This window comes from Ruditapes philippinarum, unplaced genomic scaffold (assembly GCF_026571515.1).
Source record: "Ruditapes philippinarum isolate M1 unplaced genomic scaffold, ASM2657151v2 ctg679_1_1_1_1, whole genome shotgun sequence".
Classification (NCBI taxonomy): Eukaryota; Metazoa; Mollusca; class Bivalvia; order Venerida; family Veneridae; genus Ruditapes; species Ruditapes philippinarum.
The window spans coordinates 276,331-300,605 of NW_026857639.1; the positions used below are offsets into that span (position 1 = coordinate 276,331).

General features: G+C 33.5%; 1 protein-coding gene across 1 annotated transcript; it reads left to right on the forward strand.

Annotated features, from left to right (window-relative positions):
- Window positions 1-710: 710 nt before the first annotated feature.
- On the forward strand, window positions 711-24,058 carry LOC132750449 (vacuolar protein sorting-associated protein 54-like; the record flags this gene model as incomplete). Its single annotated transcript, XM_060740438.1, has 13 exons — window positions 711-1,115; window positions 4,493-4,776; window positions 7,351-7,438; window positions 7,661-7,695; window positions 10,572-10,703; window positions 11,672-11,814; window positions 12,821-12,920; window positions 13,405-13,547; window positions 16,122-16,248; window positions 17,052-17,159; window positions 22,360-22,473; window positions 23,209-23,339; window positions 23,926-24,058. Coding segments are annotated over exons 1-13 (1,788 nt in total), but the record flags the coding sequence as incomplete, so codon positions are not given.
- Between the last annotated feature and the right edge of the window lie 217 nt (window positions 24,059-24,275).

Consider the following 24,275-nt stretch of genomic DNA (forward strand, 5'->3'; position numbering starts at 1 on the left):
ACGGGTGGATGAATATTAGCCGTAATAAATTACATATAGTGCCATTATTTTTTGCACATCAATAAACATGTTTTAAGCTACCTGACGGATGATTTATAATTTAGAAGTTATTTCTTTTTTTTTTCTTTTTTTTAAACTAACATATTCTTTACAATATCAAGTCCATGAAAGTTTAAATTAGAAAAAAAGAAAAATTAATTATACGATACATGCATATGAGATTTGTGTTTGTTTATTTAATTAATGGTACTTTGAGTTTAACACATTTTCAGTCATTTTCAATAACCAACAAATAACTTTAGGCCGATTTGACTAGTTTTGAGGCCCATTTGACTAATTTCGGGGACGATTTGACTAGTTTTGGGGCCGATTTGACTTTTTAAAATTGTTGTGTGGCAGATTTGACTAATTTGGCGCCGATTTGACTTGGGGCCGATCTGACTTGGGCCGATTTGACTAGTTTGCTACTTTTTTGGCAAAAAGTGTTCAGTTTGTGACCTATTAAATAATAAATTATACGCCTAATGTACTTAAGTGAATTAACATAAAATGATAATCTACATAAATTTATTTTAAAAAAGTATTTATTAGCATTTTTACATTTCTTTTTTATCATTTGTTAATTAATTAATTTATTTTTAAAGTTCTATACTGTATCAATAAGCCCAGAAATTACCCGGGATCATTTTACAATGAAATTTTGAACTGTTACACCGTCGGCATAACCTTCACATTGCCGCGATGGCTACGTTTCCGGGGAATTGTCAGTTTGAGAAATGAAATAATATTTGCTTGTTTTTAAGTCAAAGTTTGAATAAAATACTTGATGACATTTGAGGATAATTTTCTATGAATGTGAATTATTATGATTAGACCGCAGACGAAGGTACCAGCTGGTCACTGGACTCGATGTGATTTTTGTAGAGAAAAAATCAATTTCAAGTCGCCGCGAGAGTTTTGCCGTCATTTAAGAGACTTTCATTGCACTAAAGAAGGTGGTTCTTATGTATGTAAATATGGGAAAAACAATGTTTGTTTGTCACTACCTGTTGATGGAGTAAGTGACTTGGACTACGAGGAACACATCATGAGGGAACATGTCAATCAAAGTGCAGGTATGTTCATAAGCACAGGGGGCCCACACAGTGTTTGGATGGTATATACTGCTTGATCACTGTTGATAGTGACCTTAAAATGAGATTTTAGTCATAACCTTATAATATGTATATAAATATAGACAAGGGGCATTACTCGCTAAATAGAGAATTTTCGATCACCCTCAAATTCATGCGAGATTTTCCACTAATTAAATAAAAAAAATTCCAAAAAAACTAAACTGCGTTGCATAGCTTATATAATCCACAATTGATAAACACTAACTCTTTTCTGATTCCCTTAGCCCATTTTAAGAAATTTATTCAAAAACCGTTCACTTCTGTCACAAAAATTGCTTAGTCGTACGAGATGTCGCAACACCAAATTCCACGGGTAAAATATCAATTTTAAAAAGGGGTAGGTGCAAATAAACGCATGCAAACAATAACACAACATAGTTTCTATTACCTACCTGCGCAAATAGTCGTGAAGCGCTCTATATTCGTCTGTTTCGAACGAAATCTTCAAATCAGAGCAGAAATCTGCTTCGACGTAGACATCTTGGGGAAACCCCGGTCACGTGACCAGTCGGTGTATCGAGACCTTTCATTGGTTCGGTAGGAACTTTGTTTATAACGACAACCAATGAAAGGTTTCCATACACCATGACCAGAATTTCCAACATGTATCCGCCGAAGCAGATTTCTGCACTGATTTGAAGATTTCGTTCGAAACAGACGAATATAGAGAGCTTCACGACTATTTGCGCAGGTAGGTAATAGAAACTATGTTGTGTTATTGTTTGCATGCGTTTATTTGCACCTACCCCTTTTAAAATTGATATTTTACCCGTGGAATTTGGTGTTGCGACATCTCGTACGACTAAGCAATTTTGTGACAGAAGTGAACGGTTTTGAATAAATTTCTTTAAAATGGGCTAAGGGAATCAGAAAGAGTTAGTGTTTATCAATTGTGGATTATATAAGCTATGCAACGCAGTTTAGTTTTTGGAATTTTTTTATTTAATTAGTGGAAAATCTCGCATGAATTTGAGGGTGATCGAAAATTCTCTATTTAGCGAGTAATGCCCCTTGTCTATATTTATATACATAGTATAAGGTTATGACTAAAATTTCATTTTAAGGTCACTATCAAGCAGTATATACCATCCAAACACTGTGTGGGCCCCCTGTGTTCATAAGAAGGTAACAGTTATCAATTCAGCTGAACCAGTGTTGCATCTAGGCCGCGCGATTGCGCCAATTGCGCGATTTATGAAGTCAGTGCGCGCCAAGTCGCGCATCTGACAATCTTTTCAACTTAATTCAGTTTATCTTCATCGTATCTTAAACGCTTCAGCCATGTTTGGTTATGACTAAAGTACGTACTTAATAGCATGTAGCAGCCGACTGAGTCATTTCGCGTGTGTTTTGTAGTATTCGTCAATATTTTATTTTTTCTACTTCCGTTTTTGAGCGGACTTTAGCTGTCAAAAATGCCTGAACTAAAAATAAATGAATTCTATTCGGTATGTCATATTGTAAGGTAAATGTATGTCCCCCACATATTTTTCAATTGAGTGGGGGGCAATCCCGCATAATTTTGAAATTCTAGATGCAACACTGTGAACATGTTATAATGGGACAAGCTACTAAGGATGAGGGCAGTGTTATCTTTTTGTCCAATCAGGTGTACTTACCGTTTGTCCAATCAGGTGTACTTACTGCCATTTAGCATGCTGATGATTGACCAGTTTGAAAGTGTGACTTCAGGCGTCAAATTTTTCGAATCCGGGTCAGCTCAGCCCTAAAACATACTCGGCCCGGAGTCAGCTCGGCCCTATTCCAACTCGGCACGGGTCAACTCGGCCCACTTTTTAATTATTAAAATTTAGGTTTGTGTTATCACTTTTTATTGTTATTATTGTAATTATTTAATTTTATAAAACACGGATTGACAGTTTCAGAACTAGCAGCAGACAGGCTTTTCTTATCAGTAGAATTGCAAGTAAAGATAACCGCGATTGCGTATATCACTGTATTTCTGACTTGTGGTAGGTTTAAAGTTTAAATACCTTCAGTGTCAAACAATGTGTTGAATCAGAAATATTTACTGAGAGGAAGCTAAGATCACCAGCTTTTAATTGGTGTAACATATTTTAAAATCGGACATTTAATCGCCCCAAACTAGCGATTTAAACACAGCTAAATTTGCATTCTTTTGCAAGCGAAGGGAAACTAAGGGAAACAAGTCTTGCTTTTTCACCCAATATACCTCGGTTATTCACGTAGTTCGACAGAGAGAGTTCATAAATATAAGACAAATAACTAACATTTTTTTTCTAAATATACTTTATTTCGGCAGAAGTACAATGTATAATTATATAATAATAAGATATTTCTTATTATTCATTAACCTTAACAACATGCAAAGCAAAGTTAATACGTTATATATATTTTTGTAAAGTGGGCCAAGTTGACCCGTGCCGAGTTGACCCGTGCCGAGTTGGTATAGGGCCAAGTTGACTCTTTTCCAAATTTTTCTAGGGTTACTCGGCCTGCCAGGCGTAACCCTTCAGTTTACATGCCCTTCATAAAATGTACTCGTCCTGCATTTTAACGGACAAAATTTATAAAAATCAAACGTAAAACTCAAATTTACTATTTATCGAACTATATCAGTATAATTGCCTTTTTCATTTACATATTGTTAAATAATGTTTATAACACTTTTCATTCTTTTGATAGATCTATTTAATCTTCAACATAACCTGAATACTTATTTAACACATGGGTGCACTCAGCTAAAATTTCGACCCTTTGGCCAAGTATAAAACATTACCCAATGTATATGTATAAAACATTGACGAATGCTAAGCACTCATTTACTCATTACAAAATCAATTCATCATATGCATTTGGTAAAGTTTAAACCTGGTCATAAGGTCAATGCTCAGTTTTAATTTGACAGTATTACGATTGAAATGGCGTCTGCTGTTTGATTTTTTACAGAAAAACTTCATTTACATTAAATCTCCCTCCTATTGCATTTTTCCCCCTCCAAAGGGCACTGACCCCCTTCCCCCGAAAGTAAAAAAAAAAACTGATGGTAAACGGTGTAAATAAGAGAAAATTAAGTTGACTTGCGTAAGATTTTAAGGATCCTTTTGTATCTTGAATTCATATGTGTACATGTACCATTAGTTTGTCATACATTGTTTTCAGCTGATTGTTTGATAATGTACTTGATGCCTGATAAGTAATGGTTTGCCAAAGTAAATGTTATTATCAAAACAGATTGAAATAAATCTTGTTCCTGAACATTAAAATCTATTGAAGATTTGAAGTTTCAGTATTTCCTTTTGTAACCACACATTGACTTTCATTTTTAATTTCAGAGGGAACAAACTCGGCATTGCAGAGATTACATGCAAGCGCCCAGCGACCAATGCCAAACCCAGAACCCTCTGTCGTGCAGGATCAGCACAAATGGACAGTTTATAATTCAAAAGTCAATTTACCAGCTGCGTTAAATGACCCACGTTTGGTTAAAAGAGAAACAGACTTTTTTACAAAGACATGGGGAGTTGATTTCTATGAAAAATCTTACCTGCCATCTTCACCTTACGTCCAGGAGATCAATAGAGGGCATTTCCAAACTTATATCAATAGAACTTCTGAGGTAAAATCATACTGTTAAGTTGTTACTTTAAGGTGACAACGGAGTCAATTATCACTGAAAATACCTAAAATGAGATTTTTTGCTAAGAAGATTTATCAACCTTTTCTGAACACATTCGTGATTTAATTTTGGAAGCAGTTAGTCCAAAAAATGTGTTTTTTAAACGTTTTAAAAACGGTACCTATACTAATTGTATCTGCTATTCGCCTAACCTGTCGATTATCGATAACGCTCCGCCCCCTGTTGAGGCATCAATGAGGGAAATCGGTAGTTCCATATATCCGTGAATTACAGGTCCATACTGGTCCATACTTCTCGTAATACATGTATCGTACAACTACCGTAACATCTTTTATGAATATCTAAACATTTAGCCTTTTTTATAAATTAAGAAAGTGTCGGCCAATGTACGTAACATAATGTATTGAACATAAATAATTAAGCATAGCGGCAAATCGCACGACCACGGGGTCGATTAAAAATTTAGTTGCTAAAATATCCATAATGTGTGAAAATAATTTGTCTGTCCCGTTAATCTGATATATATTACATTGAGTTTGATAGACTTTTGGACAGATTCAAGGGCTTACTTTACATTCAACCTCGTTTTCTAACAATGTGAAGTAAAACAACAACAAAAACAGACAACATTTTTTATGTGAACGCCTATATATGACTTGTGGTAAGGTGTCCCTGACAAATTTCTAAACCATTTTAGATTGTCTAAGGATGATTATTTCTCTATAAAAAAAGATGTTAAAATATATTCTCAGTGAAAATAAATTGTTCGCCAGTAAATCGGACACAGTACTAATAAATCTGGGACAAAGTATGATATTTATTGTCTATCCCGGTAGAAACTGGATCTCTATGCCGTGCATAGATGATATTCAAAATAGAAGTCAAGAAGGCCAGATCATAATGATCGAGTAATACCTTTATTTCTATTAAAATATGTGAAGCATCATCAATTTGGTGGAAAAAAATATATAATATCCCGTTCTTATTTGTAACATTTACCATGGACTTTTAATAGACTGTCAGAAGCTCAGTTTTTTTTGTTATTTTATTTTATATTTTAACGGAATTTCATACACGAATACACAGGCAGAGTGACACTGGTATAATACAATAATAATGCTGATGATAATAATAATAAACTTCAAAAAGGAAACAATTTAATTAATACCCCGCTAGCGGTGCGCAAAATGCGTTCCATTCCCCCCCCCCCCACTGAGTGCCTCAAATTTTACCGATAGTCACGTGACATGTGCGACAGATACCAGACGGATCGTAAATCACGTTAAGAATTGAAGAAATTTCGGCTATAAACTGATATTAATCAGCAGCTTTTTAATTGGTCAGATGTCACTGGGTCATAAAATGTTGTTAGAGTATGTTACCACAACTTGTGACCCTCTCTGGTGCGATATTTGTGTATTATGCAATTATTTAGCGTGAAACGTAGGGGTCCGAGAGAGAACAGCCGATTTATGACACTTCGTTTGATGCGGGTCGGACTAATTTTGAATCAGCATAACTTTTTTAATAATCAAGCAATTAACATGCGGTTTAAAGCACATGAAAGGAAATTCATTTACGGAGGGAACCGTGTCAGGGATTTTTGTTTGCTTAATCAGCGACTTAATTATCTTTAATTACGTAATATGTATGGTGAAAAAAGCCGCATAAAATGTTTGACGTTACGTAATATTTTTTTGAGAAAAGATAGAAAAAATTTGAGACACGGTTCCCCAGATAATATAAGTATGGTTATTTTCCAAAAGTTTGATGACAAAAAAATAAAAAATGACTTTGATATGACGTTTTAAAATTTTAGGATTTTTATTCAAAATCAATCATTTACAAAGGCATTTTTTTCAAATATGTTATTTTTTATGATGATCAACGACATTTAATGCACAAAGATTAAATAAATAACAATTATTACTAAAATAACTTGGTTTAAATGACATTTATGTGAGTACCACGGAAAGTGTCTGTTGTCACCTTAATGTGTAAAAGTGTGATTTTCTGAAATCTTTATGTGGATAATTTTAACCCTTAGCCAGTTGGCGGCAACTGTTTGTACTCATGCGACCAGTGCAGACAAAGGTCAATGGACACATCAGTACCATCTGATCATGGTCTACACTGTTCACTATTCAGTCAGTACCTTTAATGAAAGTTTTCTGTAAAAGTTAGGAATGATTTTGTCCATATTAAAAGATGGACAAGTTCATAAGAGATATTTTGTGTGGTAATAGTTAACATGAATTGTATGCAAAGAACGAAAGTATTTGCTTGCAAGTTGGTGAATGGTCCATTGCCTTTTTATGTAAAAGGCAATGAAATACATGTACTGAGAATCCCAAATTAAAAAACAAGACATATTCTTGCAAACAACATTTTTAAAAAAATTATAACTTTATTTTTATTAAATTTTTCATTAAATTGGGAAAAAAAAATAAAACTTTTTAAAAAAAAAAAATATTAAATTTTTATTTTTTAAACAATATTTTAAAAAAAAAATAAAATTTCAAATTTTTTCATTTATATTTTAATTTTTTGCAGAGATTTAAAAAGCACAGTAGAGAATTACAGGCAGTGGTTGAAGGGAGAGGACCGGAAACACACCTTACTAAAATGGTCAGACAAGCAGGTACACATTTTCAGATATTTCAAATATTCCATGCATAACTTTCTGTATGTATTGTTAACCCAAGGCCACGAAATAGTCCTGTGAAAGTTTAAATTTAAGATATTGTAAAATAAAAGGTTGTTCTGAATCGCATTAAGATAATTATTATTATTGTGTATATTTTCAGTATGCAGATGTTTTTGTAAATTAATTCCTTGTCTTTTATATTCATTTTTTTTTTAGAGAAAAACAGAACGGAGCTTGAACAGATCCCAAAAGTAAGACTTCATTTGTGTTTAATATGGTATAAATAAAATGAAAAGGAAATAGAATTTTCATTTATTGGAGAAAATAGTAATTTTGACACGCTAAGTCATTCAGCTTGTAGCACTAGCCAAATTAATTAAGCGTGAAAGGTTTTGACTCATTTAACAGACTGTTTTTCCATACGGTCCAACCATAAATGCCCATCCAAAAATGTGTTTTTGACAAGTCTTATTAGTTGGACAATGTGTACAGGGATAGTGTTGTCATGTTTGGTTCCAGGTCATGTTTTCTAAAATGATATGGTTGTTAGAGTTTACATTAAATGCTTCCATGTTTAATTGATTAACTGTAATCTTCTAAAGCACTTGAGACGATAGTAATTTATTTTGAGCAGAGGGGTATACATGTATTGAGTCAAAAGTTAAGTATTGTGGTATAACCAGAATCTGACCTACATATACTGAATAGATGTAATTAAGTTTATTAAAAGCTGACAGTTTGTGAAAAAAGTAAACTGGGCAGTCAAACTCTAAACAAAATAAACTGGGCACCAAAAACTAAATAAGCAAGGCACCACAAACAAAATAAATGGAACACCCAAAACAAAATGCACTGACTGCATTTACCCCAAAACTAAATAAATAGGGCACCTAAAACACTGTAAACAGGGCACCTTAAAACATGTCACCCAAACCCAATTAACAACATCAAGTCTATTTAACCCAAAACATTAAACCAATCACTCATATCCAAACACAATAAACAGGGCACCTTGAGCCAAAATGAAATATATGGGGCATTCATACCCAAAACAAAATAAACAGGTCACCTTAAGTCAAAATAAAATAAACAGGGCAACTAAATCCAGAACAAAATTAATAGGGCAACTTAAGCCAAAATAAAATATACAGGGCACACAAACTCAAAACAAAGTAAACAGGTCACCTTAAGCCAAAAATAAAATATTTAGGGCATCCAATTCCAAAACAAAATAAGCAGGGCACCCAAAACAAAAAGAGCACCCAAACCCAAATATCCTTTTGAATAATTAAATGAACGCAGTTTTGACAATCAAGTATCTGTGAATGTGACATGCTGCATATTATTTTACTAGATAAATCCACATGGTGATTGTGATACATACATATATACTGTTTATATGTTTGTATAGTTGTAATTATTGAAGATGAGTCATCAACATCGGGAGACGGATATTGATGTCTATGTGCAACAGCTGACAGGCTGATACATTTATTTATATACTGTTTTAATGATTTATAATAAGTGAAGTCAAGATGAACAAAGCATTAGTACTGCTTAACGTTTGTATATTAAGTGCTGTATGTTTGCTTGCATTCTATATTGTTTTTATTAATTGGGATACCAGTCAATACAATGATGTCTATAATATATAATAGCGATAATTTTGCAAACAATTATTAACCAGGTTTTCAACGAAAACCGGGTTATTGTAATGCCGAAGTCGGCGGGCGGGCGTCAACTTTTGGTTTTCGCTCAATAACTTTAGTTTGCTTTGGCCTATTGACACCAAACTTGGTGTGTAGGTAGCTTATATCAAGAGGCAGCTTGGGATTGCTACCCAGGTGTCTGTGATCAAGGTCAAGGTCACTGTTACTAAAAAAAGAAATTCAGTTTCTGCTCAATAACTTGAGTTTTCTTTGGCCTATTGACACCAAACTTGGTGTATGGATAGCTTATATCAAGAGGCAGCTTGGGATTGCTACCTTTGTGTCTGTGATCAAGGTCAATGTCACTGTTACAAAAAAATAGAAATTAAGTTTCTGCTCAATATTTTGAGTTTGCTGTGGCCTATTAACAACAATCATGGTATATGTATAGCTTATATTTAGAGGCAGCTTGGGATTGTTTCCTAGGTGTCTGTGATCAAGTTTAAAGCCACTGTCACTAAAAAAGAAATTCAGTTTCCCCTCAATAACTTGAGTTTGCTTTAGCTTATTGACACCAAACTTTGTGTATGGATAGGTAATATCAAGAGGCAGCTTGGGATTGCTACCCAGGTGTCTGTGATCAAGGTCAAGGTCACTGTTACTAAAAATAGAAATTCAGTTTCTGCTCAATAACTTGAGTTTGCTTTGGCCTATTCACACCAAACTTGGTGTATGGATAGCTTATATCAAGAGGCAGCTTGGGATTGCTACCCAGGTGTCTGTGATCTAGGTCAAGGTCACTGTTACTAAAAAATAGAAATTCAGTTTCCGCTCAATAACTTGAGTTTGCTTTGGCCTATTGACACAAAACTTGGTGTATGGATAGCTTATATCAAGAAGCAGCTTGGGATTGCTACCCAGGTGTCTGTGATCAAGGTCAAGGTCACTGTTACTAAAAATAGAAATTCAGTTTCCGCTCAATAACTTGAGTTTGCTTTGGCGTATTGACTCCAAACTTGGTGTATGGATAGCTTATATCAAGAGGCAGCTTGGGATTGCTACCCAGGTGTCTGTGATCAAGGTTTATGCATTTAGTTTTCATGTTATAACTTTAGTTTGCTTTGACCTTTTGTCACCGAACTTGCTGAGTGGCAGCTTTGGATTGCCACTTAGATATCTGGGAGCAAGGTCAAGTTAGTTTGCTTACAATAGAATATTCAGTATCTACTCAATAACTTCAGTGCACTTTGACCTATTGATTGCTGTCACATCAAAACTTGGTCGTTGAAAACCTGGTTTTCGTCGCATTGCGGCGCTTCTTGTTGATTCATATGAACATGTACTCATTTCCATTGATCCATATGTATTCATTTTCATTGATCCATATGTACTCATTTCCATTAATTAAATTATAAAACTATCTGAGAGAAAAAAAGAGAAGAAAATTGATATTTACATTTGAACATCTTCTTTTCCAGTTATTTTTATTACCAAATTTCAATTTGGAAAATCCTGATACATTTAATGCTGTGTTTCCATGGACACAAGTTGAGGAGTCGAAGGTGAATCAGGCTGGTAGCCGACATTCTTCCAAGTTGTTACAGGAAAAAGTAAGTATTTCCTAGAGCTCTATATTGCCCTGTGAGCATAATATAGCTATTATAATTATCCGGACCGCACTTGATTATTTGGATCGTCCTTTCTCCTATGCCCGAGGTATTACGGTTGTTGATTTTAAACCACTTGCCCCTCACCTTTTTAGGTTCGAATACTTCCAGGGACTTGGGGATTATATCCTGGTAACTTAAAATTCAGTTTGCTTATAGTATGTCAGTGGTTCTACTCCGGTAATGACTTGAGTATGAAGTATGGAGTATGAAGGAGCACCTGCAGTCTCACTCAATCGATTACACAAAAAGTCACCATATGACCTTAAAAGTGTCGATGTTACTTAAAATCTAACAAACAAAAAAAGGACGTTTAAAAAAAAAATGTTGCAACTATTAATCTAGCTCAGTTTCTATGAAAACAGCCTATGACATCTGGAGTATATAATCTTTGACTTATCTAATGATATAGATCATTGTGTTTATAACTGTTTATTCCCTGGAGGACAGGACGTTTTTTTTTGATGAATTTGCACTTTTCTGTTGCAAACCAATGTGCTTGTTGGACTCAAGTACGACAAGACATTTAAGATGACTTTTCTTACATTCCATGTTTTCTATCTAAGATGTGACTTAAAATGTGTTAAAAATCACCTGAAAAACCAAACAACCAAACAAACGTTGAAATATTTAATGACAAAACTGTTCAGCTAGCAATTGTTTAGTCAGTGATTCTATCCAGTTGCTTGTTCGTGTGTGCGTACTTTGTAAGAGCCTTCTTGCATCTTACTCAGCCATTGAAGCTGAAATAATTGTAATATAACTTACAATATTTACAATATTGTCTGTGTGACTTATAACAAAACTTATAAACAGGTATGCTGTCAAAAATCACATAGTCTGAGGTTGTAATTATGTGTAATGAGGTCAAAGTATGCTATTATTGTAAACAATATTTTTATGCATTTCAGCTGAGTCATTATCTAGACATAGTCGAAGTACAGATAGCCCAGCAAATCTCGCGGAGATCCGAGGCTTTCTTTCATGCAATGACGTCACACGATGAACTGCAGGAGAAAATGAAAGTCACATGTGCAAGGATCAAGTATCTCAGGTTGGCTAATGTTTGAAAAAAATCACAAAAAGTCTATTCTTGAAACTTTTTACTTTATTGTTTAATTTCTTAATTTTTGAAGTGTCATTAAGATACCCTTACACTGATGGAATCAAAATGGATTAATCTGTCACCAGTACAGAGCCAGGCCAGTCTGTACTTCTGTCCAATTTGACAGGCTCTACTTTTGTATTTTAATATTATAATCCCTTACACTTTGAGTTGCACTTTGAGTTGACTGTTCCAAAATTTAAAACAAATTAATTTACACAAATTCTGCTGATTAAGGATAAATGGCATTTTATTGCTTATATTTTGAACTATTTATTGAATAGACATAAACATTTACCCAAGACCAAATTTTCAAAGTTCAGTCATGCAAACACACAACCTTTTTACTGCAGGTTTAAATTTTGTCAGGAACATTGATTTTTGTTTGCATTTGAGGAAGATACCCAGCTAGCTTGCTCAAGGTTCATGACTCTGTTGAGAAATTAAAATGTGTTTGAAATAGATATACAGATGTGTATATTTCACTATTTGAAGTCAGTCAGTGTAAAAAGCTGGATGTTTAAAGCAGCACGCCTCCAGATTCATGCTAATTTTCTTGAAAATTTTGAAAATGTATTTGAATGTGTAATATTGTGAAGTAACCAAAAGGAAGCAATTTAAACATTATCAATGGCACTTAAAAACCACGTAAATAACCGAAAAGTGGTCAATTGTTTTGCCAGGTTATATGGTTTTGCCAGGTTAGATAGTACTAATCATATATAACTCAAGTTTTATGGGGAGGATTTTATTTAAAAATAGTGTAAAACTCAACCATATAACCTGTCAACAATCTTCATAACAAAATTCTCTTACTGTAAATGTCCTGTCTCTGGTTAAAAAAGAAATTGATTGATAAAATTGCAGCATCTGTTTATTTTGATAATATCAACCTTGTGATTATCCAATGAAAATCAATTTTACAAATGTGAAGTATTATATTTATATTTGACAGGGATAAAATCAACAATATGGATACAATGATGGCCAAGGAATCATTAAAAGTGCTGAAACTAACAAAGTCACGGTCAAGTTATGTTCACCTGCATAATAAGGTACATAATGTTTAGATATTATTTAATAATAAAGTTTATTCGCTACATTTTCATGATTGGTTTGTCCTTTTAGTTTTAAACTGTTCATTGTTAATGTGAAGAAATTCAAAATATTAATGGAGCTCCACTGAGGTCCAAGAATTCCTACGTAGATCAAGTGGTGCCATTATATTGGAAGAATATGTAAAAGATAATAAAGGATAATAGAATTAAATTAAAAATCATTTTTTTTGAGTTGAGGAATGATTTGAAATTTGCAAACCATTTTTTTTTTGTCCAGACTACATTAGATGGTACACAAATTTTGAAAATTATGTTTTGATTGCCTTCATATCGAAAAAACTCAATGCAGTCCCTATAAACTTGAGCAACTCAAGAAAAGGGATTCGAAAATCTAGCATATATAATAATATTTAATTGTTGAAGATTATTTAATATGCTACTTATTTTAATTTCAATGATGTTGGGTTTTGTATTTCTTCAGTTAAAATTAATGGCAACTGTTCACCAGACTCAGCCTACTATACAAACTTTGTTGTCTACCAATGAGTTTGTTGGTGCATTAGATCTCATCTCAACTACACAAGAAGTTCTCTCTCAGGAGCTGGCAGGGGTTCATAGTCTTAGGTAACACTGTTGTTTGTTTATTATACCCCCAAAAACGAAGTTTGGGGGGGTATATAGGAGTCACCCGGTGGTCGGTCGGTTGGTCGGTCGGTCGGTCCAGACGTCCGTTGCATTTTCCTTGTCCGGAGCATAACTTGAAGACTAATGATTGGAATTCAATATAACTGCACACAATGGTCAAGCACATTGAGAGGAAGTGCAGTGCACAAGAACTATAACTTTATCTTGACTAATTACAGAGTTATTGCCCTTTGTTACTTTTCCTTGTCCAGGGCATAACTTGAAAACTACTGGTTGGAATTCAAAACATCTTCATACAATTGTCAAACACAATAAGGGGAAGTGCAGTGCACAAGAACCATAACTCTATCTAAAGTAATTACAGAGTTATTGCCCTTTGTTATTTTTCCATTCCTTTCTTTTGTCCAGACCATAACTTGAAGAATTCAATATAACTACATACAATGGTCAAGCACATTGAGAGGAAGTGCAGTGCACAAGAACCATAACTCTATCTTGACTAATTACAGAGTTATTGCCCTTTGTTTCTTTTCCTTGTCGGGGGCATAACTTGAAAACTACTAGATGGAATTCAAAACAACTTCATACAATTGTCAAACACAATAAGGGGAAGTGCAGTGCACAAAAACCATAACTCTATCTAAAGTAATTACAGAGTTATTGCCCTTTGTTACTTTTCCATTGCTTTCTTTTGTCTGGACCATAACTTGAAGACTAATTGTTGGAATTCATTATAACTTAATACAATGGTCAAGCACATTGAGAGGAAGTGCAGTGCACAAGAACCATAACTCCATCTTGACTTATTACAGAGTTATTGCCCTTTGTTACTTTTCTGTGTCCAGGGCATAACTTGAAAACTACTGGTTGGAATTCAAAACAACTTCATACTTTTGTCAAACACAATAAGGGGAAGTGCAGTGCACAAGAACCATAACTCTATCTAAAGTAATTACAGAGTTATTGCCCTTTGTTACTTTTCCTTGTCCGGGGCATAACTTGAAAACTACTGGATGGAATTCAAAACAACTTCATGCAATTGTCAAACACAATAAGGGGAAGTGCAGCACACAAGAACCATAACTCTATCTAAAGTAATTACAGAGTTATTGCCCTTTGTTATTTTTCCATTCCTTTCTTTTGTCCGGACCATAACTTGAAGACTAATTGTTGGAATTCATTATAACTTAATACAATGGTCAAGCACATTGAGAGGAAGTGCAGTGCACAAGAACCATAACTCCATCTTGACTTATTACAGAGTTACTGCCCTTTGTTACTTTTCCTTGTCCAGAGCATAATTTGAAAACTGCTGTTTGAAATTCAATACAACTTCATACAGTTGTCATGGACATTGAAAGGAAGTGCAGTGCACAAGAGCCATAACTCCATTTTGACAAAATACAGAGATACTGCCGTTTGATACTTTTCCTTGTCCGGAGCATAACTTCAAACATACTGGTTGGAATTCAAAACAACTTCATACAATGGTCAAGCACAATAAGAGGAAGTGCAGTGCACAAGAACTATAACTCCATCTTCAGTATCTAAAGAGTTATTGCCCTTTGTTTCTTTTCCTTGTCTTTCTGGACTTATTACAGAGTAATTCAATAAAACTTCATCAATGGCCAACCACATTGAAAGGAAATGCAACATACAAGAATCACAACTATCTTTAATTGCCCATAACCATAACTCTATATTTCAATTCTTTTACAAGGTATTCTGTTACTAGTAACATCCTCATTTCTGAAGCAGTTTTGTAGGGGTATTAATCACATTTAGTGATAGTTCTAGTTTATTATATACTATGAATGAAATATTGAGAAATAAAATGTGTATTTTCATTTTCTGTATTTTCACTGTATACATTTATTTTTCACTGCAGTGAAACATATTTTCCATATTTTCACTGGTGTCTTGCCATACTACTTTCTTATACTAAATTCAGGAAAATAAATCCTGTATTTATAGAAAAAAACTTGAATATCCTCTATTGACATGAATTATGAATGTGTAAAAAATGCATTATAAAATTTATATGTATTAGTGGATATTTATGGGTCAGAAATTTTTTTCTCAAATGTCAAAAAGCTGACTTTTAAGATGTTTTAAGATTATTATAATTGCAATAATGTCAAATATAGTAATCACATGGTACTGTAACAATGCAGCGATGTGAATAATCAGCATAAAATAGATACAAATATTTACCTTTCTTACTGGATATTACATTTTATAAAACTGCACATTTGCAACATCGCTTTTCAATGGATAATCATGACGTTCATATAGTTTTGTTTGACGGCTGCTGTAAATCATTGAAGAAATCTCACTTTTTTCTCTAAAAAATGATGCTTGCTGTATTATAAATTTGTTATAAATATTTCCAAAAGGTTAATTGGTGGTATATAAATGGTTTGTTTGTAATATATTTCCAAACAGCCATTTATATAGAACCATATAGCCTATCAAAATTTTTATAACTAATAATATAATGGTATATTTTCAGTGATCAACATATAATTAACAAATTTATCATCTGCCTATCAGGCATTTAGGTTCCCAACTGGCAGAGTTACAGAAGCTGATAGATATAATGATACAAGAAGAATTCCATAAGCACGTCACGTCGGAGCTGAACCGACCCATGTCAGATTCTACACCACTGCTTGATGAGGTAATAATCCTGGTATTTTATAAGTTATAAAGATGCTAGAATTATATTGCAAATAATCTGATTCGCAGCCATATAAGATGTCAAATATCTTGATGAATTTGTAATACATCAAAATTATCTATTTTTTAGTTTCACCTATTGCTTTATCATTTAGGCCACAAACATAATTTATTCGAGGGACCATATGCTTTTTCTTATAAAAAAAACACAAAATAGTCACATGGATGGTTCAATGATCACTGCCATATTGATATGGACACATCTGCATGTGTATTTAAATTAGACACCATTTTCATATTTCTATGTAAAATCCTGCTTTATCTGGTACAAGTGTGTACGGATGATAGCTTGCACTTACCACTATTGCCCACAGGACAGCTCTCCATTTTGTGTGACTTGCAATGAATATTTCACTGTCAAACATTTTATCTTCTTGAAAGCCATGATCTTATACTGGTTCCTGTTAGATCTTATGGAGTAAATTCACTTACAGAACTTTTTGTCTTAGTTCCATCAAAAATGCTGATTAATAACTTAAACGAAGTAAACTTGTATTTTATGGTTTAACTTCATCACTCATCTAACTTTTACAACTCATTTTAGGCCCTTATTATAAGTGGCCAAATATGGCCAAAAACTTATCAGTGTTGCCGTTAAATACAAACAAAACAATCATCCACGTAGAGGCTCAATCAAACTGAGTCTGAAAAGTTTTCAGTTTTGCTGTGTTGGCAGACCATATAAAATTATGGTATTATATAATTATTGTAATAAGGAAATTATTTTGCCTTTTTATCTTACAGGAAAAACTTGTGGCAACATTATTTGGGATGTTAAGACTTCAGAAATTTCAGTTTCTTGATGTATATAGAGATGAAACCTTCACTGGTATGAAGGCAGTGGTAAAACAAGTAAGTTGTTGTGTTCTGTTGAGATGTTGACATTTTCTTGCATCTTATATCATACATTTGCAAGAGAAGAGATGTTCATGGCTGAGTGGTTATGGTCGTTGACTTCTAACTACTTGCCTCTCAGAGCGGTGCCAGCGTCTTCAGAGTCTCCATGTGAGAAAGCTATCCAGCGAGCTTACAGAACGTTGTTGGTTCTACTGAGGTGCCCTTTTATGCCTGAAATAATGCACAAATGGGCACCTAAGGTCTGCCTTCACCAGTAAAGCTGAAAAGGTGCCATATGACCTATACTGTGTTGGTGCCCTGTAAATCCCAACCAAAAACAAAACCAAGAAGAAAAGAAGAAATTTGTCATCTTTCATATAGTAAGTAAACGTTCTGATCTTAATGTCCAGACCTCCACCCAAAAAATTTATCCGCCAGTTAAACATATACAGTGCTCCTTAGGTGAAAATCTATGATTGCTGAAATGTATTGAAATTTTTGAATTTTTTACTATATACATCAGGCCCCGTGTTCACAAAGAAAAGATCAGGATCAAGATCAAGTGATCCTGATTTTATTTTCATTGTTTTATGTTACTAAAATTGACTGTGTTTAGCTTGAATTAAATAGTAAATATTCAAAATGTAAAAAATTGCTGATTTGCAAAGAAATCAAACTATTTTGGGATAAAATTAACAAATAACAAAACAAATACATAAATATTTGGATCAAAATAAGGATCAATTTTAGGATCAGGATCAATATTTGGATCAACTGTGAAATGCCCGTATCTTGTAAAAATAACAATAAATTTATTCTAAAATTTCATTAATTTGCTATTGCAAGTCCAGTTTTATCAAATTGATATTAAATATTTAATCTATGAGGATAAAAATGAAGAATATTAGAGTTTTTCAATTTGATCCTGATCTTGATCCTGATCTTTAAATCTTTGTGAACACGGGGCCAGGGTGTCAGTTTGACCCCTGAAATGACTCTTTGACCCTTCAAATTCCCAAAAGGCCTTATTTGACCTGCAGGTCTTTAACTAGAGGGTCAAATTTTGTTAAAATCATGGGGACTTGACCTTGTAGTCGGTAAAACTTAGTCAAAATGACCCTCAGGATTTCATGGCTAGTGAATTTTTTACTATATACATGTATGTCTAATTTGAATAGAATAATGCTATGTTTGGGATGCTGCATTCCCTATAATTGGTCAGGACTGAGGTTAATTTTGTTCTTTCTTCAATGATACTATGTATTCATACTATGTTTACCTATAATATGTACAGTACGCTCAGCGCGGCTTTTGCAAAACCCACGTGTCCCCGCGGATGCGACTCATCGCGGACGAAAATTTGCTCAAATATTGTCCGCGTAACCCCGCCAGAAAATTTTCACCACCGCGGACATAAATCTACAACCAGAGCATTTTCCCCGCGGAACACTGTGGTTAATTGCGGAGGAACGCAGTGGTCAATCTCCGCGGACCGCGGTGGTATTCATCTTGAAAACGATTGAATTTTACAAGTATTTTATGGAACTTGTAAACCTTATGAAAAACATGTAATAGTACAGTTAAGAATTTATATTAGAGTCTACTAAAATAATTTATTTGCCTTTATTTTCCATTTCAGAATGTTTTTGGACGTCAATTTCAGAAGTTGCAATGTAGGCCTACAGCTAGCGTCCGGGGCCGTACCGCTAGTCAAAAGTTATTGCAACCTGTATTTTTTCCCTGACCCCGATTTTTTAAGTTAACGTAATAATGCATTTATTTCCGTGTGAATAGACATAAGTTTTGAAATGACAAGCTGTTCGGGCCCGTTTTGCTACCAAAAAAAGTTATTTCACCAAGTATTTTCCGTATTTTTCCAGTAAATCCGATCGTTCAATCAGTTACCGGTGTAAACATATTTTTTTATACAAATGAGTATCCCTATTTACCGACAAGAACAGTCAAGGACCGACAAGAACCCATATGTTGTTAATAAACATGTACTCGTACATATTTAATACATGCAAGGCTTATTTATTTTCTTTTAATCTGAGTGTTTGTTTTTTGTTTCGTTTTTTATATATAGAAAATTAAAAATATAGTGACTGACAAGAAAAAAAATCTGATGCAAAGCGTGTACTGTAACGTTCATACCGACAAGAAACCTTTTGTAACTTAATATAATCAGTTGCAAAATTTGTGTTGAAAGTATTTTATGAACATGTTTCCACTTTTTGTGTCGCCTTGAAAAGGTGACATATAGGGGTTACTTTTGTCGGCGGCGTCTGTGTCGTTGTCGGCTTCGTTGTCGGTGTCCCCTAAAGCTTTTCCGGAGCATAACTCAGTCACTATAAGTCTGATTGACTTCAAACTTGGTATGCATGCTTCTTTCAATAACCCAATGCAGTGCACAAGGACCAGTACTCTGCAGTTCTTATTTTTTGAGTTATTGCCCTTTGTTAATTTTCATACTTTAATTTGTCCAGGCCATTTCTCTTCAACTAAAAAAGCTATGGACTTGAAACTTCATAGGATGATAGATCTCATTAAGAAGAAGAAGTGCAGTGCACAAGAACCGGTACTCTGCACTTCCTAATTTTTGAGTTTTTTGCCCTTTGTTTATTTTCAATACTTTAATTTTGTCCGGGCCATTTCTCCTGAAGTATAAAAGCTATGGACTTGAAACTTCATAGGATGATAGATTTCATTAAGAAGAAGTGCAGTGCACAAGAATTGGTACTCTGCATTTCTTAATTTTTGAGTTATGGCCCTTTGTTAATTTTCATACTTAATTTTTGTCCAGGCCATTTCTCCGAAAGTATAAAAGTTATGGACTTGAAACTTCATAGGATGATAGATCTCATTAAGAAAAAGTGCAGTGCATAAGAACTGATACACTGCATTTCTTATTCTTTGAGTTATTGCCCTTTGTTGATTTTGGTACTTTATTTTTGTCCCAAGTATGAAAGGTATGGACTTGAAACATCATAGAATGATAGATCTTATTGATAAGAAGTGCAGTGCACAGAAACTGCTGCTCTGCACTTATTATTTTTTAGTTATTGCCCTTTGTTATTTTTCATATTTCATTTTTGTCCTGGCCATTTCTCCTAAACTACATTGTTCACAAGGCGACACATCCGACTCGCGGAGTTCTAGTTCATTAAAGACATTGCATGAATATCTATGACTACCGACAGGAAAAAAAATAATCAGACATTCTGCGTAGTGAAGATTACCGGCAAGACATTTTATTAATTAACATGTATTTTATTTCATTTCTAGATATATTTTAAACTTTACAATGGAATATGTAGGGACTACGACAAGAAAAACGGATGTATTAAAAATTTCTTTCTTTTGTTTTAATTTTTATCGTGATAATAAGCATGTCACGCACGTGGCTAAAAGTTTCATTTTTGTTGCAAGACATGAAATAAGCATGGGGATGTAATGAAAAATGTACTGTTTAAAATTCAGAACTGTATCAAAACATTGTAAAATTGAGGGAACACTGTTTTTTGTAGGAAAGATGTGTTTTCCGTTGACTAATACATTCGGAGATTGGCGAGTAAAATTTTTCTAAACTCTATTCTAAATTTCATCGTAGAATTGTAAAAATTTGGGGGTGCTGTTTTTTTTGTTGCAGGACATTGAAATAAACATGGGGGGATGCAGTAAGAAATGTACTGTTAAAATTCAGAATTGTATCAAACATTGTAAAATTGAGGGAACACTTTTTTTTTTTTTTTGTAGAAAGATGTGTTTTCCGTTGACTAATACATCGGAGATTGGCGTGTAAAATTTTTCTAAACTCTATTCTAATATTTCATAGGTAGATTGTAAAAATTTTGGGTGCTGTTAATTTTTGCTGCAAGACATAAAAATAAACATGTGGTTGTAGTAAGAAATGTACTTTTAAAATTAGAACTGTATCATACCAAAGAAATATCTTTATATATCAAAGAAAAGGCACATCCTCAAGTAACCCAGGCCGTATACCGGTATCGGTAATTAAAAAAGCAAGTATTTATGAATAGTGTACCGTGGGTTTCTGGCGATAGAAAATAAACAATTAATATTAATTTTAAAAATGGCAGAAGGGGGACTGCGTATAAATTACTTATTCTTGCATGTTTTAAAAATAAAAGCACATCCACGGTCATTAGACTTATGTAAGTTTTTTTTTGTTTGTTTATTTTTTTAATTTTTCTTAGATTTTTCTTATCCTGACCCCCCGCGTTACTCCGCAAAACACGGAATGACTTGATTTTAACGATAATATGAACTGCCCAATCGTCAGGATTTTGGTCCGCGGTGGAAAACAACAAAGACACCGTGGATCGCGGGGGAAAAATGGATTGGGTTTTTTATCGAGCGGACCTCCCCGCAGTTTGGGGTCCGCGGTAGAAAAAAAAATCGTCCGCGGTGGTATCACGGAAAAGGAAAAGCCGCGGTGAGCGTACTGTAGAGTTTTAAGTGTAACATATCTTTTCTGTGTGTACTAAAAACGTTTGTTTACATTTTTAGGAAAAGGAACAATTACCTGTATTTTTCAAATAATCTGAAATAATGGAATTCCACATGTCAGGTCTAGAACATTTATTTTGTGCAGCAAAAGAGATTTCAGATAGTAAAGGAGGTCTGAACAATTTTCTTGTGATCATTTTCTACTTTTCCACTATTCAAAATTTTTGTGATCAGATTTTTATTTTGAACAAATTTCTTGTGATCATTTTCTACTTTTCCAAAATTTTTGTTTTTATTTTGAAAAATGACATGAAAAATGAAAAGTATGTTTTTCAATTTAATTCTGAGTATATTTCTTTTTTTTTTTTTTTTTTTGCCTATCTTACCGTTTTTAGTGCCCCAGTTGATCTGTGTATGAAATTCAATTTTTATGTATTATGGCTTTTGGACCTCAGTGGAGTTTCTCTGATTGTTGATATGGTGGAGAAAATGTCTGAGGGTCAGAATATATATAAGCTTTATAGCATTTAGTCCTGTCCTTTTTTGCATTTTTGCATTTTTATCCATCTCTGGATCCAGTATAGGGGGCTGTATAATAAGTGTTATTCAAAACATATATGAAAGATTACAAAGTACCTTTACATTGTTATTTTGTAACTCACATGAGACATTTCTAGTGTATCAAGAATGATGTCATGTCAACTTGATATATATTTTGCCATATTAGATTTTAATAATTTTTTAGATAAATTTGAATTTCAGTTTAGCGGACCAGATGAGATTATTAAATTATACACAATGGATGGAGCTGATGAAAAATATATTCCACAATTTATTGATTGTTCTTGAAAGAGCAAAGGTATGATTAATTCATTTATCAATATATGAATTGTTCATTTTCTATACATAACCAATTTAACCATATGAAAGTTCACTTTGCTTTTAACTATGTTGAAACATTTCTGGCAACAGAGTGAAACAATTGATAGATCCTTACTCTGACCTTTCATTTGAATAACTTTAAATTTACCCACCAACATTGACATGTGCTCTTTTGTTAACAAACATGTTGTGGTGAAATTCATGTTGTATCCACTCATCTGATAATTAGAATTGGACAGGTCTGGGATCTATGCATTAGAATAATTTGACAACTTAGAAGCTTATTTTTAAGAGTAACAATGTTTAAGCAATTTCCTTGAAACAAAAAATAAATGCATTGCAGGGCAATAGCATTTAATAGAAATATATAGTCTACAAATTAATAAGTTATTTTTTGAGACCTGTCTCTTTGTTTTATTAAAATGATCTGCCATCATGCCTTTTGACTTTGAGAATGGGGTAGTATTGTGATCCCAAAACTGGAAAAACAATGCAAAAAAATATCTGACTGACATCCCTATTGTGTGATTAGCTGCTGCACTAGTAGTTGCCAAATTTTAGTATTTTGATGCTAATGTTAAATGTCATAATAATGACCTGTTCCAAATTCGAAATGTCCATTTTACATGATCAGTAGGATAATGGATGATATCATAATAGTTACAATATAAAAATGTGATTCATCTGTAATAAGGATTAATTCTCATTTCAGTCATTCCATGGAATTGTTGTAGATGTACTGGGTATAGCTGCTGGTAAAACCAAGGTTCCTACACCGTTACATTCACCTATAGAGGATAGAAATGGCCCTCTAGAGGAACCTTTACATTTACATGTCTCTGTGTAAGTTACCTTATTATGTAGAGGCTTATTAATGTGTCATTACATCATAAAAGCTTCTGTAAAAAAGTCCAGGGGTAGATTATTTTGTAAGCCTCTTACGAGCTTGTTAAAAAATTTGTTCTCTCCCTTTTGAAAATAAAAATGGAAGAAAGCTATTAAGTTGGCATTTTACCTCTGTTTGCTGTTTGTACATCATTCTGTCCAGATTGGTGGGTCCAATTTAAATGAAACTTTACATGAATTGGGAGAGGAAGCTCACCAAAAACCATTTAGATCTACCTAAATTTGGGTTCTGAGTTTGGTCTTTTTGGACTTACAAAGGCACTTTTAACGGAAAAATTTTCATTTTAAGCCCTGTTTGACAACAAGTGGTTGGTTACATTGTATGGAAACTATTTGCATGTATACAGTAAAAAAAGAAATAATTCTCATGAAATCTTATTGTGCAGCATGATTTACGACCCTTTTGAACATTAAAATAGGACATAAATAGGATATACACTTACTAAATAGGACAGTGGCATTTGAATGTTTTTTTATACATATAAAACATAGGATAATATCAATGTTATATTTGCTATTGTAGAAGTGATGATGTTGATGTGATGATCACAATGGAGGAATACCACAAGACGATAGGTGGTTTACGAGAACTTCTTAACTCTGTATGTGATCACGCCCATGATAGATGTGTTAAAGTTGTTACTGCAAGAGCCAGGGTAAAACTTTCATTTGTTTTATAAAGTGGAACACCTTCAGGTGTAATGAGTAAAATAAAATTACAAGCAATCAATGTAAAGAAAAGTTAAATTATACTTTATGAATAATTCAACTGTTAAGCTGATTTATGGTTCTACCTAGTCATTGTTTAGTTGCACCTGTAAAATAATACATATTAGGGCCTATTGTTACCAATAAGGATATCATTATATTTAT